At 41.0% G+C, this 13,278-nt stretch overlaps 1 protein-coding gene across 3 annotated transcripts in view; it reads left to right on the forward strand.

The window, feature by feature from the left end:
- The window catches only part of PATJ (PATJ, crumbs cell polarity complex component), a 419,471-nt gene that overhangs the window by 46,542 nt on the left and 359,651 nt on the right, over positions 1-13,278 (forward strand). For all 3 annotated transcript variants that reach the window (XM_025398758.1, XM_025398765.1, XM_025398774.1), the window contains exons 9-11: positions 2,136-2,235; positions 6,592-6,683; positions 8,508-8,649. In XM_025398758.1, coding sequence (XP_025254543.1) covers positions 2,136-2,235; positions 6,592-6,683; positions 8,508-8,649 — 334 coding nt within the window. The remainder of the gene's footprint in view (positions 1-2,135; positions 2,236-6,591; positions 6,684-8,507; positions 8,650-13,278) is intronic.

Genomic DNA, 13,278 nt, shown 5'->3' on the forward strand with positions numbered 1-13,278 from the left:
CCAGGCTGGAGTGCAGTGGCGCGATCTCGGCTCACTGCAAGCTCCGCCTCCCAGGTTCACGCCATTCTCCTGCCTCAGCCTCCAAGTAGCTGGGACTACAGGCGCCCGCCACCACGCCCGGCTAGTTTTTTGTATTTTCAGTAGAGACGGGGTTTCACCATGTTAGCCAGGATGGTCTCGATCTCCTGACCTCGTGATCCACCCGCCTCGGCCTCCCAAAGTGCTGGGATTACAGGCTTGAGCCACCGCGCCCGGCCTGAGTGGAAGTTTTCTATTTGAAATATCAGAAGCTTTAAAAAGTTTCTCCAGCTGGGCTCGGTGGCTCACGCCTGTAATCCCAGCACTTTGGGAGGCTAAGGCGGGTGGATCACATGAGACCAGGAGTTCGAGACCAGCCTGGCCAACATGGTGAAACCCGACTCTACTAAAAATACAAAGATTAGCCAGGAGTGGTGGCACACGCTTGTAATCCCAGCTACTTAGGAGGCTGAGGCAGGAGAATCACTTGAACCCGGGAGGTGGAGGTTGCAGTGAGCCGAGATCCTGCCACTGCACTCTAGCCTGGGTGACAGAGGAAGACTCTGTCTCAAAAAAAAAAAAAAAATTTCTCCAAATTGTGGTTACATTTTCTTTTTCCTCCATTACTCTAGTTCCCCAGAGCCTTCTACTTTGTAGTGAGAGACAAATGTGGATATGTGATAAGTGGAAACTTGATCGAATCAATTATTTACTTTCTCATGTTAATGTTTTGAATTAAAAGCAAAGTATTATATATTTAGACACCTTACTCATTTACAGAATAGTTTAAAAGACGAGTATTGAAAATAAGTTTTAGGGCCAGATGCAGTAGCTCACACCTGTAGTCCCAGCTACCTGGAAGGCTGAAGGGGGAGGATTGCTTGAGGCCAGGAGTTTGAGGTTGCAATAAGCTGTGATTGCTGCATTGCACTCCTGCTTAGGTGACAGAGCAAGATTTTGTTTCTGGGAAAAAAAAAAACAAAAAAACCAACAACAAAAAAGAAAATAAAATAAGTTTTAGGTCGATATTTTTATATTACTGAACAATAATTAGTTTTACGTTTTGTTTCTAAATTTTTCTTTATGTTCGTAGTTCTTTCAGATACAAATATAGCCTAACTTTTTTCTAAGTGGTTATATTAGCTTTCTATTGTTGTATAACAAATTTACTGGTTTAAAACAATGTCCTTTGTTAGTTCACAGTTCTGTAGGTCAGAATTCAGGGTGGGCTTGGCTTGGCTCTCTGCTTAGCTGCTGTTGCTTCTTTTTTTCTTTTTCTTTTCCTTTTTTTTTTTTTTTTTTGAGACAGAGTCTTGCTCTGTTGCCCAGCCTGGAGTGCAGTGGCGTGATCTCGGCTCACTGCAGCCTCTGCCTCTTGGGTTCAAGCAATTCTCCTGTATCAGCCTCTGGAGCAGTGGGGGTTACAGGCATGTGCCACCACGCCTGGCTAATTTTTGTATTTTTAGTAGAGACGGGGTTTTACCATGCTGGCCAGGCTGGTCTCAAACTCCTGACCTCAGGTGATCTGCCTGCCTTGGCCTCCCAAAATTCTGGGATTATAGGTGTGAGCCACTGTACCTGGCCTCTGCTTAGCTTCTTACGAAGGCCAAAATCAAGGTGTGGGCCTGGCTGGGCTCTTTTCTGGATGCCCTGGGGATAGTCCACGTCCAGTCTCATTCGGATTGTTGGCAGAATCTTGTTCCTTGCAACTGTAGGACTGAGGTCCCTTTTTATTTGTTGGCTGCCAGCCAGAGACCTCTTTCGGCTCCTTAAGGTCCCCTACATTACTTGTCACGTGACTCCCTCCATCTTCAAACCACAAGTTGAGTCCTTAATGATTCAGATCTTTTTCATTTCCCTTTCTACTACCAGCAGGAGAAAACTCTGCCTTTAAAGGACTCCAGTGATGAGATTAGGCCCACCTGGATAATCTCCATTTTGCCATGTAATATGGCATCAATATGGGAGTAGCACAAGGGATTGAAGGTCATGGGACTGTCTTAAAATTCTGCCTACCATAGGCGCTAAGAAAATACTTGACAAACCTTGCACAGATTGACTATGTACACACAGGTATGCCACTAAGCATATATAATTAAATTTGGTTTTTCCTTTAGGACAGTTCTCTTTTTGAAACTTATAATGTTGAGCTCGTGAAAAAAGATGGGCAGAGTCTTGGAATTAGAATTGTTGGCTATGTTGGAACATCTCATACAGGTAAATGAATCATTTCTATTTTTTATTTGGAAATAATCATAAAGGATGTTAAGGTTTCTAGATAGTAAAATTAAATACTTGCAGATTTTAATTTAAATCTTGAACAATAAAACTATGAATCTATGCTAGCAACCAGTCACTTCTCAGTGATTACAGAGTCACATTTTTATCTCAGTAGTTTTATAGCTGGCGTGATATCCATTAACAAAAGAATATAATGGGCCAGCTCAGTGTGTAATATTTGAATTGTATCTTCTTTTGTTTGTGAAATAGCTATGTTATGAATATTGTTAATATATTATGCTAGATTAGATTTGTGATAAGTAAATTGATTACTGTATATATTTCATATTATAAATGTTCCCAAAGTATGACTGTTATATTTTATCACTAAAAAAAAAGTTAAAACACGCATTTTCATTAGAACTATTTTCCTTTCATGTAAAAGGAATAAACTATGAGAATAAATACACAGTTCAAGTATCTCTGAATAAAACTCTCTCAACTCCTATCTGCAAAGCTTTGGTAACTTTCACTATAAGATTTATTCCTTTATTTTAAGATAATTATTAGGGTAAGAAAAAAATAAACTTTTCCATAAATACTTGCTAATATGAAAATTCAGAGTTATAAAATGTTCTGGTTTTTTTTAATAGCAAGATTGCAGAGTTCATTTCCTTAAAAAAATTGTTATTTTGCATATTTACAGCAGGTGGAAGGATTAAGAGTGCTAATGTATTCAAAGTCCTGAATGAAATTCATGTCAGACCACCTTGTGCTATTTTAGCCTAATGAAATATCTTTTTTCAAAACTTTAGATTCTAGGTGCCACCTTTATTTAGGTTCAGAATTTAATGACATTCAAAAGAGCTCAGTGTGGATTGTATAATAATGTTGCAAAAAACCACTTCGAGTAGTTTTTAGTATGTTAAGTGTGGTTAGAGGAATCATTAGTTCCTAAACTTATGATTTTGTTCCTAAGTGAAAGTGAATGACTGGTAGAACATTGAGAAAATTTCATGTTTACATTACTGAAAAAAGGAAATATCTTTTTACTGTTTTACTTCTTTTTTTTTTTGAGGCGGAGTCTCGCTTTGTCGCCCAGGCTGGAGTGCAGTGGCACAGTCTTGGCTCACTGCAACCTCCACTTCCCAGTTTCAAGAGATTCTCCTACCCCAGGCTTCAGGTAGCTGGGACTACAGGCATGCACCACCACGCCCAGATAATTTTTGTATTTTTAGCAGAGACAGGGTTTCACTATGTTGGCCAGGGTGGTCTCAAACTCATGACCTCAGATGATCCACCTGCCTTGGCCTCCCAAAGTGCTGGAATTACAGGCATGAGCCACCATGCCTGGCCCATTTTATTTCTTTACCCTCAAAAGTTTTTTGGACTGGGTAGTTAGGGGTGGTAGGGAGCAGGTAAATCCAAACACTACTCAACATGCTTTTTAACAAGTAGTCTTTGAAAATCATTTTTGCTGTATTCTATTCGTTGGACTTTTGAGCAGTTCTGGAGAGGGTAGAAAAATGAATAAGAAAAGTCTGTTCAGGGAGACAAATGTGTAAGAAACACTTAGTTCTTTTTTAAAAATTATTATTATCTTTTTTTTTTTCCTTTTCTGAGATGGAGTCTTGCTCTGTCACCCAGAGCTGTAGTGCAGTGGTATGATCTCGGCTCACTGCAACCTCTGCCTCCCAGGTTCAAGTGACTCTTGTGCCTCAGACTCCCCAGTAGCTGGGACTACAGGTGTGCACCACCACACCCGGTTCACATTCTGCAGATGTGAAATCCGCAGATATGCGGGGCCCACTGTACAAGCAAACTATCATGGTATGGCAGATGACATATTCAGTTTGTCAGAGGGAAATGGAGAATTCACAAAGAAGGCAGCATTTGAGCTATGAATGGAAAAGAAGAAGGGTTTTGATAGGTCAAAGTTTACTAGAAGAAAGAAGCTAGAGAAAAGGTAAAATCATGAAAATGCTAGCTGTTTTGGGGAAATGTCAAGTGTGTGCTGTGGACCAGGCTTGGTGGTTCATGCCTGTAATCCCAGCACTTTGGGAGGCTGAGGCTGGCGGCTCATTTGAGCCCAGAAGTTCAAGACCAGCTTGGGCAACATGGTGAAACCCTGTCTCTACAAAAAATAAAAAAAATTGTAGCCCCAGCTACTCAGGAGGCTGAGGTGGGAGGATCGCTTGAGCTGGGGAGGCAGAAGCTGCAGTGAGCCATGATTGTGTCACTACACACCAACCTGCAACCTGGGCAACAGAGCCAGGCCCTGTTTCAAAAAAAATAGTAATAAGAGCCTGGTGTGTCCAGACTTATTTTCTTGGAAAGTTGTAGTGGAAATTGAAGGCAAAAAATAAATTTGGGCAGATTATGGAAGGCCTTGAATGTGATTCTATGAAATTTGTATATTATTTTGTTGGCAATGGCAAGCAATTGATGTTTATTTTTTCTTCTATAGTTTTTTTGTTTTGTTTTGTTTTGTTTTGTTTTGAGACAGAATCTCGCTCTGTTGCCCAGGCTGGAGTACAGTGGCACGATCTCAGCTCACTGCATCCTCCACCTTCCGGGTTCAAGCAATTCTCCTGCCTCAGCCTCCCAAGTAGCTGGGATTAGACGTGCACCATCACGCCCAGCTAATTTTTGTACTTTAGTAGAAACAGGGTTTCGCCATGTTGGCCAGGCTGGTCTTGAACTCCTGACCTCAAGTGATCTGTCTGCCTCAGCCTCCCAATGTGCTGGGATTACAGGTGTGAGCCACCGTGCCCGGAATTTTTGTTTTTTTTTTTTTTTTAAGAGACAAGCCTTAAGCTCCTGGGCTCAGGTGATTCTCATGCGTCAGCCTCCAGAGTAGCTGGAATCACAGGCATATAACATCACACTTAGCTAATTTTAAAATTTTTTGTAGGGATGACATCCTACTATGTCACCCAGGTTTGCCTCAAAGTCCAGGGCTCAGGTGATCCTCCCTCCTCAGCCTCCCAAAGTGCTGGGATTACAACTGAACAACTACACCTGGCCTACAAACAATGTTTTGAGTTTAGTTGGAAATAAAAATGTAAAATCATGCAGATCTATTGTGTTTTATTTTCCAGTTTCCCTTCCTGTCGCTGCCCATGGGAAGGCATGCTTTACAATTAAAGTTTTAAATTTTAAATTAAAAAATTTTTTATAGCCATTTGTCTGTTTCAATGTTTTATTTTATAATATGTAAAGATTATTTCATGTTGCTGAGCTCATACTAATTTTTTTTTTTTTTTTTTTGAGGCAGAGTTTGGCTGTCTTGCCCAGGCTAGAGTGCAGTGGCCGGATCTCAACTCACTGCAAGCTCCGCCTCCTGGGTTCACGCCATTCTCCTGCCTCAGCCTCCCGAGTAGCTGGGACTACAGGTGCTCGCCACCTCGCTCGGCTAGTTTTTTGTGTTTTTTAGTAGAGACGGGGTTTCACTGTGTTAGCCAGGATGGTCTCAATCTCCTGACCTCGTGATCCGCCCGTCTCGGCCTCCCAAAGTGCTGGGATTACAGGCTTGAGCCACCACGCCCGGCCACTAATTTTTTTTTGTAGTTGTTAAGACCATATGTGCTTTTCTGGGCCAGGCGTGGTAGCTCATACCTGTAATCCCAGCACTTTGGGAGGCCTAGGTGGACGGATCACTTGAGGTCAGGAATTCGAGACCAGCCTGACTAACATGGTGAAACCCTATCTCTACTAAAAATATGAAAATTATCTGGGTGTGGTGGTGGGCGCCTGTAATTCCAGCTGCTTAGGAGGCAGGAGAATCACTTGAACTCTGGAGGTGGAGGTTGCAGTGAGCTGAGATCGTGCCATTGCACTCCAGCCTGGGCGACAAGAGCACAACTCCGTCTCAAAAAAAAAAACAAACAGAAAGATCATATATAGTTTTCTTATTTCTGTGTCTGTGAAGCTAACATGAGCAGTGATCTAAATATAGGCAGGAAGACCTAGGAGACTTTTGTCATAGTGATGGTAAAAAAAAAATGATGAAGTGTTATGCCACATCAGTAATAAGAGTAGAGACAGACTAAGAGAGAGTCAGACTTACTCTGGGCTCTCCTGAATTCCAGCTTAAATTAGAGTACATTTCATCAGGGTTCCATTACTGATTATTTTTCCAGAAGAGTAGTCATCAGTCAAATCATTTCAAATTCGGGTCACTTGAGATGGTGACAGTTTGAAATAATCCATCAATTTCTCTGCTTGTGTTCAAAATAGTATTTATCAAACCTCCAGTCAACCCCGTTAGCTAATTAACCTCTTGATTCAAATTTTGCAATCAAGGCCTAATTAGAATTTTCTTCCTTTTTCTGTATATCTGTGCACCTTAAGGGGAAGCTTCAGGGATTTATGTGAAAAGTATAATACCTGGCAGTGCTGCGTACCACAATGGCCACATTCAAGTGAATGACAAAATAGTTGCTGTAAGTAATTAGCCTCTGTTTTAGGTTTGATTCTAGTTGAAAAAAAGGTTGATCATTATTATAATACATGTGAGAGGGGGAATAGCTTAATATAGTTTTATAAGGTTTTTTAAAAAATTAAGTTTGTTATACAGTAAAATCTCATTATTTTGGACTCTTCTTCCTACATTAACTTTTTTTTCACTGTCAGTAAATAAAGGATTCACTAAACACATTGGTAAAAAAATATATTTTTTCTATACATGTATGTTTGAAAGATGTTCTAGCATTCTTCTAGAAAACCCTGCGAGTACCACACTGTGTTCTTTAAACTCACTCGTTTTATCTATAATTAATAGGCCATTAACCAGCTCTTTTTATCTTTTTGTGAAAGTAGTTTTTCTATTAATAATTATGAGTACAACTAAAATTGAGGTATTTTACATATTTAAGAATGTAATAATTACCTTTTATCAATTAAAACTGGTCTTTCCCCCATTTAGTAGGAATTAGTTCAGTTTATATATACATTTATATTAATGTCTATACACATGTATACATACACATTGCTTAACATAGAAACAAATGCTGCGTGGTATGATTTGAGTCCTTGTCCTTAAAATCTATCTAAGAAAGCACATTTCATGACTGTTGGCTTTAAAAGCCTTATGGGGAAAGTTGAAATACTTATAGCTAGCTCAAAGAAGATTGAGAGAGGAAGCCTATTGGTCCAGATAGACTTCAGGAATTGGGCTTGACATAGATTAAGAATACTGTTCTTGCTCACACTTTTTCAGAAAGCTAGAAGACCTATTGGAGGGAGATCAGTGTGTTTCTTGAAAATATGTGGTGATATGAATAGAGGGATGAAGTATTAGATGACTTCTTCAGTTTTGATAATAATGGCTTCTATTAATACATCTTGAGAGCTATGTATAATAGCTCTCAAGCTATTATACATAGCTGGTCATCTTTTATGGCATTTTGAATTTTGAATTGCATCAGAGATTAAAGTCCTTTATATCTCTCAGGCTATTAGTTAAGTGACAAATTTGAATTTGCTTTCTAGTGTGTGAGGAAGTTTCTCAGCATGTTTTACTAGTTTTACATCCTTATTCAAAAATATATCCTAAGGTCTAAATTAATTCTTTTCTTTACTTTTCTTTTTTCTTTCTTTTCTTCCTCTTTCTTTCCCTTTCTTTCCCTCCCTTCCACTTTCTTTCCCTTCCTTCCGCCTTCCCTCCTTCCTCCCTTCCCTCCTTTCCCTTTTCCCTCCTTCCCCCCTTTCCCCTTCCCCCTTTTTCCCCTTACCACTTCCCCACTTCCCCCCTTCTCCTTCCTTCCTTCCTTCCTTCCTTCCTTCCTTCCTTCCTTCCTTCCTTCCTTCCTTCCTTCCTTCCTTCCTTCCTTCTTTCCTTCCCTCCCTCCTTCCCTCCTTCCCTCCTTCCCTCCTTCCTTCCTTCCTTTGTCTTGCTCTGTCACCCAGGCTGGAGTGCAATGGCACAATCTTGGCTCACTCCAACCACTACCTCCCAGGTTCAAGCGATTCTCCTGCGTCAGCCTTCCGAGTAGCTGGGTCTACAGGTGTCTGCCACCACACCTGGCTAATTTTTGTGTGTTTAGTAGAGATGGGGTTTCGCCATGTTGGCCAGTCTGGTCTCAAACTCCTGACCTCAGGTGATCCACCCACCTTGGCCTACCAAAGTACTGGGATTACAGGTGCGAGCCACCATACTTGGCCTAAATAATTTATTTTTGGAATGAAAGGAATTACCTCATTTTTGCCAGAGCTAAAAATAGTAGCTAACTTGAAACCTGTGTTTACTGTTTCTCTTGATGTTTTAGGTCAATGGTGTGAACATTCAGGGTTTTGCCAACCAAGATGTTGTTGAAGTATTACGAAATGCAGGGCAGGTGGTACACCTAACCCTAGTTCGAAGGAAGACATCCTCATCTACTTCTCCACTTGAACCACTTTCAGCCAGAGGTGATTAATTTGCCACCCCTCTATCCCTCAAGTAGTTTACGTTTGGAAGAGCAGTTCAATTTTGGAAGTTGCTCCATGAGTCTCAGCAGGAAATGTTGTCCCGCCTCGTGTAATGCACTGATGGAGAAATGAGTCAGCTCATTTGTTCATTGAAGAAGTGTTTTCTTTGCTTACTATGTCAGTCAGAATGGTAGGATGTGCACCTTGACATGCACTAAGCTCTGAGAGCATCTCTAAATGGAGATGAAAATCATTTTTTCTCGGGCCAGGCGCGGTGGCTCAAGCCTGTAATCCCAGCACTTTGGGAGGCCAAGATGGGTGGATCACAAGGTCAGGAGATCGAGACCATCCTGGCTAGCACGGTGAAACCCCATCTGTACTAAAAAAAAAAAAAAAAAAAAAAAAAAAAAAAAAAAACTAGCCGGGCGAGGTGGCGGCGCCTGTAGTCCCAGCTACTCGGGAGGCTGAGGCAGGAGAATGGCATAAACCCAGGAGGCGGAGCTTGCAGTGAGCTAAGATCCGGCCACTGCACTCCAGCCTGGGCGACAGAGTGAGACTCTGTCTCAAAAAAAAAAAAAAAAAAAAAGAAAATCATTTTTTCTAAAAGCTTTCAAATTTCATTGGTTACATATATTTGAATAATAAAGCTTTGACACCTTTGTTGGGGGAACCTCATTTGTCTAATGCTTTGACATTTTGCAGACTTCAGGTTTCCTATTACTGCCTCAAAAAAAGGCTGGAGTGCAGTGGCATGATCTTGGCTCACTACAACCTCTGCCTCCTGGGTTCAAGTGATTCTCATGCCTCAACCTCCCAAGTAGCTGAGACTACAGGCGTGTGCCACCACACACAGCTAATTCTGTTTGTATTTTTAGTAGAGACAAGGTTTCACCATGTTAGTCAGGCTGGTCTCAAACTCCTGACCTCAGGCGATCTGCCTGCCTTTGCCTTCCAACGTGCTGTAATTACAGGTGTGAGCCACCATGCCCAGCCAGGTTTCCTATTACTTTTAACAATATATTTTATTCTAGTCTGCTTCTTGATTTACTTTTTGAGGTATACTGAGAGAAAATAAAGCATGTATCTGTATTTTGTTTTTTTTTTAGACAGGTCTCACTTTGTTGCCCAGGCTGGAGTGCAGTGGCACTATCATGGCTCACTGCAGCCTTACTTCCTGGGCTCAAGTTATCCTCCCACCTCAGCCTCCTGAGTAGCTGGGACCACAGGCAAGCACCACCAAACCCAGATAATTTATTTATTTTGTAGAGATGGGGTCTTTCCTGGGTTGCCCATACTAGTCTCAAACTCCTGAGCTCAAGTGATCCACCTGCCTTGGCCTCCTAAAGTACTGGGATTACAGGTGTGAACCACAGTGCCCGGCTGCATGTCAGTTTTTAATTATCAACTTATAAATGTATAGATGAACAAAAGTTGATAATCGTGGAAACACATATTCAATTTAGAATGAGTGACTTACTGGGTGCAGTAATTCTAACCATGCTTGGTGGCTCACACCTGTAATTCCAGCACTTCTGGAGGCCGAGGCAGGAGAATCGCTTGAGGCCAGGAATTTAAGACCAGCCTGGCCAACATAGGGAGACCCCTTCTGTACAAAAAATTAAACACTAGCCGGGCCTGGTGGCACCCACCTGTATTCCCAGCTACTCAGGAGACTCAGGCAGGAGGATGACTTGAACCTAGGAGTTTGAGGCTTCAGTGAGCAAAAAAGTTGCCACTGCATGCTGGCCTGGGTGACAGAATCAGACCTGTCTCTTAAAAGGAAAAAAAAAAAAACGTGACTAGTTATATAACTAAGAAGTAAGAAATACTTCAATTAGAATTTGACAGAAGATCATTTTTTTCCTCTGGAAATATTCCTCTGAAGATACAATACACCTGGAAGCCTTTGCTTTCAGCCAATAGTGATTTGTATTTCAGTTGGAACTTCTTCTCTTTTATGTGATAGTAGAACTTTTGTTGCTGAAAGACAGATGCCAACTGCATCCAATGTATGAAATTAAAAATTGCCTAAATAGTGCAAATTGTACAAATGCCATTTAATTTTTTAATTAACTAATTATTTATTTTTATTTATTTTTTGAGAGGGAGTCTTGCCCTACCGCCTAGGCTGGAGTGCAGTGGCACGATCTCGGCTCACTGCAAGCTCTGCCTCCTGGGTTCATGCCATTCTCCTGCCTCAGCCTCCCGAGTAGCTGGGACTACAGGCGTCCGCCACCATGCCTGGCTAATGCTTTGTATTTTTTAGTAGAGACGGGGTTTCACTGTGTTAGCCAGGATGGTCTCGATCTCCTGACCTCGTGATTTGCCTGCCTCGGCCTCCCAAAGTGCTGGGATTACGGGCCTGAGCCACCGCGCCCGGCCTATTTATTTATTTTCAGGATAGAGTTTTACTCTTGTCACCCAGACTGGAGTGCAATGGCGCCATATTGGCTCACTGCAACCTCCACCTCCCGTGTTCAAGTGATTCTCCTGCCTCAGCCTCCCGAGTAGTTGGAATTACAGGCGCTGCCCGCCACCATGCCTGGCTGATTTTTTTATTTTTAGTAGAGACAGGGTTTCATTATGTTGGCCAGGCTGGTCTCGAACTCCTGACCTCGTGATCTGCCTGCCTTGGCCGCCCAAAGTGCTTGGATTACAGGCGTGAGCCACCCCGCCTGGCACAAATGCCATATTGACCTTAAATAGCGTACATAAATATTTATATAAATATAAATTTTTTAATTTAACAATTTTTTTATTTTTATAGATTCAGGGGATAAATGTGTAGGTTTATTACATGGATATATATGCATAGTGTTGGGATTTGGGCTTCTAGTATACCCATCACCCAAATAGTGAACATCATACCGAATATGTAATTTTTCAACCCTCACCCCCTCTCCACCAGCCTCCTTCATCCTGGGATCCACAGTGTTTATTATCTTCTTCTGCATGTCTGTGTGTACCCATTGTTTAGCTTCTACTTATAAGTGAGAACATGGAGTGTTTAATTTCCTGTTTCCGAGTTATTTCACTTAGAATAATGGCCTCCAGCACCATTCATGTTGCTGAAAACAAAACAAAACAGAACACAATTTCATTCTTTTTATGGCTGTATAGTAGTCCATGGTATATACTACATTTTCTGTATCCTATCATCTGTTGATGGACACTTCGATTGCTTTCATGACTTTGGTATTACAAATAGTGCTGAAATAAACGTACTAGTACCTGAATCTTTTTGATAGAACTATTTCTTTTCCTTTGAGTAGATACCAAGTAGTGGAGTTACTGGGTCAAATGGTTGTGCTATTTTTAGTTCTTTAAGAGATCTCCATACTGTTTTCCACATCGACAGAAGTTGTCCTAATTTACATCCCCACCAACAGTGTATAAGTGTTCCCTTTTCTCCACATCCTTGCCAATATCAGTTATTTTTTGACTTTTTAATAATGGCCATTCTGACTGATACGAGATGGTATCTCATTGTGGTTTGAATGTGGTTTTAATTGCAGGATTGTTAGTTTGTTGGCTACTTATATGTCTACTTTTGAGAAATGTCTGTTCATGTATTTTGCCCACTTTTTAATGGGGAGTTGTTTTATTCTTATTGAGTTGTGTGAGTTCCTTCTAGAACCTGAATATTAGTCATTCATTGGAGACATACTTTGCAAATATTTTCTCCCATTCTGTAGGTTGTCTGTTTACTGTGTTGACTACGTTGACTACTTATTTTGCTATGCAGAAGCTTTTTTTTAAATTTAATTTTTATTTTTTTTAAATTATACTTTAAGTTCTAAAGTACATGTGCATGACGTGCAGGTTTGTTACATATGTATACATGTGACATGTTGGTGTGCTGCAACCATTAACTCATCATTTATATTAGGTATTTCTCCTGATGCTATCCCTCCCCACTCCTCCCACCCTACAACAGGCCCCGGTGTGTGATGTTCCCCACCCTATGTCCAAGTGTTCTCATTGTTCAGTTCCCACCTATGAGTGAGAACATGTGGTGTTTGGTTTTCTGTCTTTGCTCAGAATGATGGTTTCCAGCTTCATCCATGTCCCAGCAAAGGACATGAACCCATCCTTTTTTATGGCTGCATAGTATTCCATGGTGTATATGTGCCACATTTTCTTAATTCAGTCTATCACTGATGGACATTTAGGTTGGTTCCAAGTCTTTGCTATTGTAAATAGTGCCACAATAAACATACGTGTGCATGTGTCTTTATAGCAGCATGATTTATAATCCTTTGGATATATACCCGGTAATGGGATGGCTGGATCAAATGGTATTTCTAGTTCTAGATCCTTGAGGAATCGCCACACTGTCTTCAACAATGGTTGAACAAGTTTACACTCCCACCAGCAGTGTAAAAGTGTTCCTATTTCTCCACATCCTCTCCAGCACCTGTTGTTTCCTGACTTTTTAATGATCACCATTCTAACTGGTGTGAGATGGTATCTCATTGTGGTTTTGATTTGCATTTCTTTGATGACCAGTGATGATGAGCATTTTTTCATGTGTCTGTTGGCTGCATAAACGTCTTCTTTTGAGAAGTGTCTGTTCATATGCTTTGCCCACTTTTTGATGGGGTTGTTTGATTTTTTCTTGTAAATTTG

The sequence above is a fragment of the Theropithecus gelada genome, chromosome 1 (genome assembly GCF_003255815.1).
Source record: "Theropithecus gelada isolate Dixy chromosome 1, Tgel_1.0, whole genome shotgun sequence".
In the NCBI taxonomy this organism is placed as follows: Eukaryota; Metazoa; Chordata; class Mammalia; order Primates; family Cercopithecidae; genus Theropithecus; species Theropithecus gelada.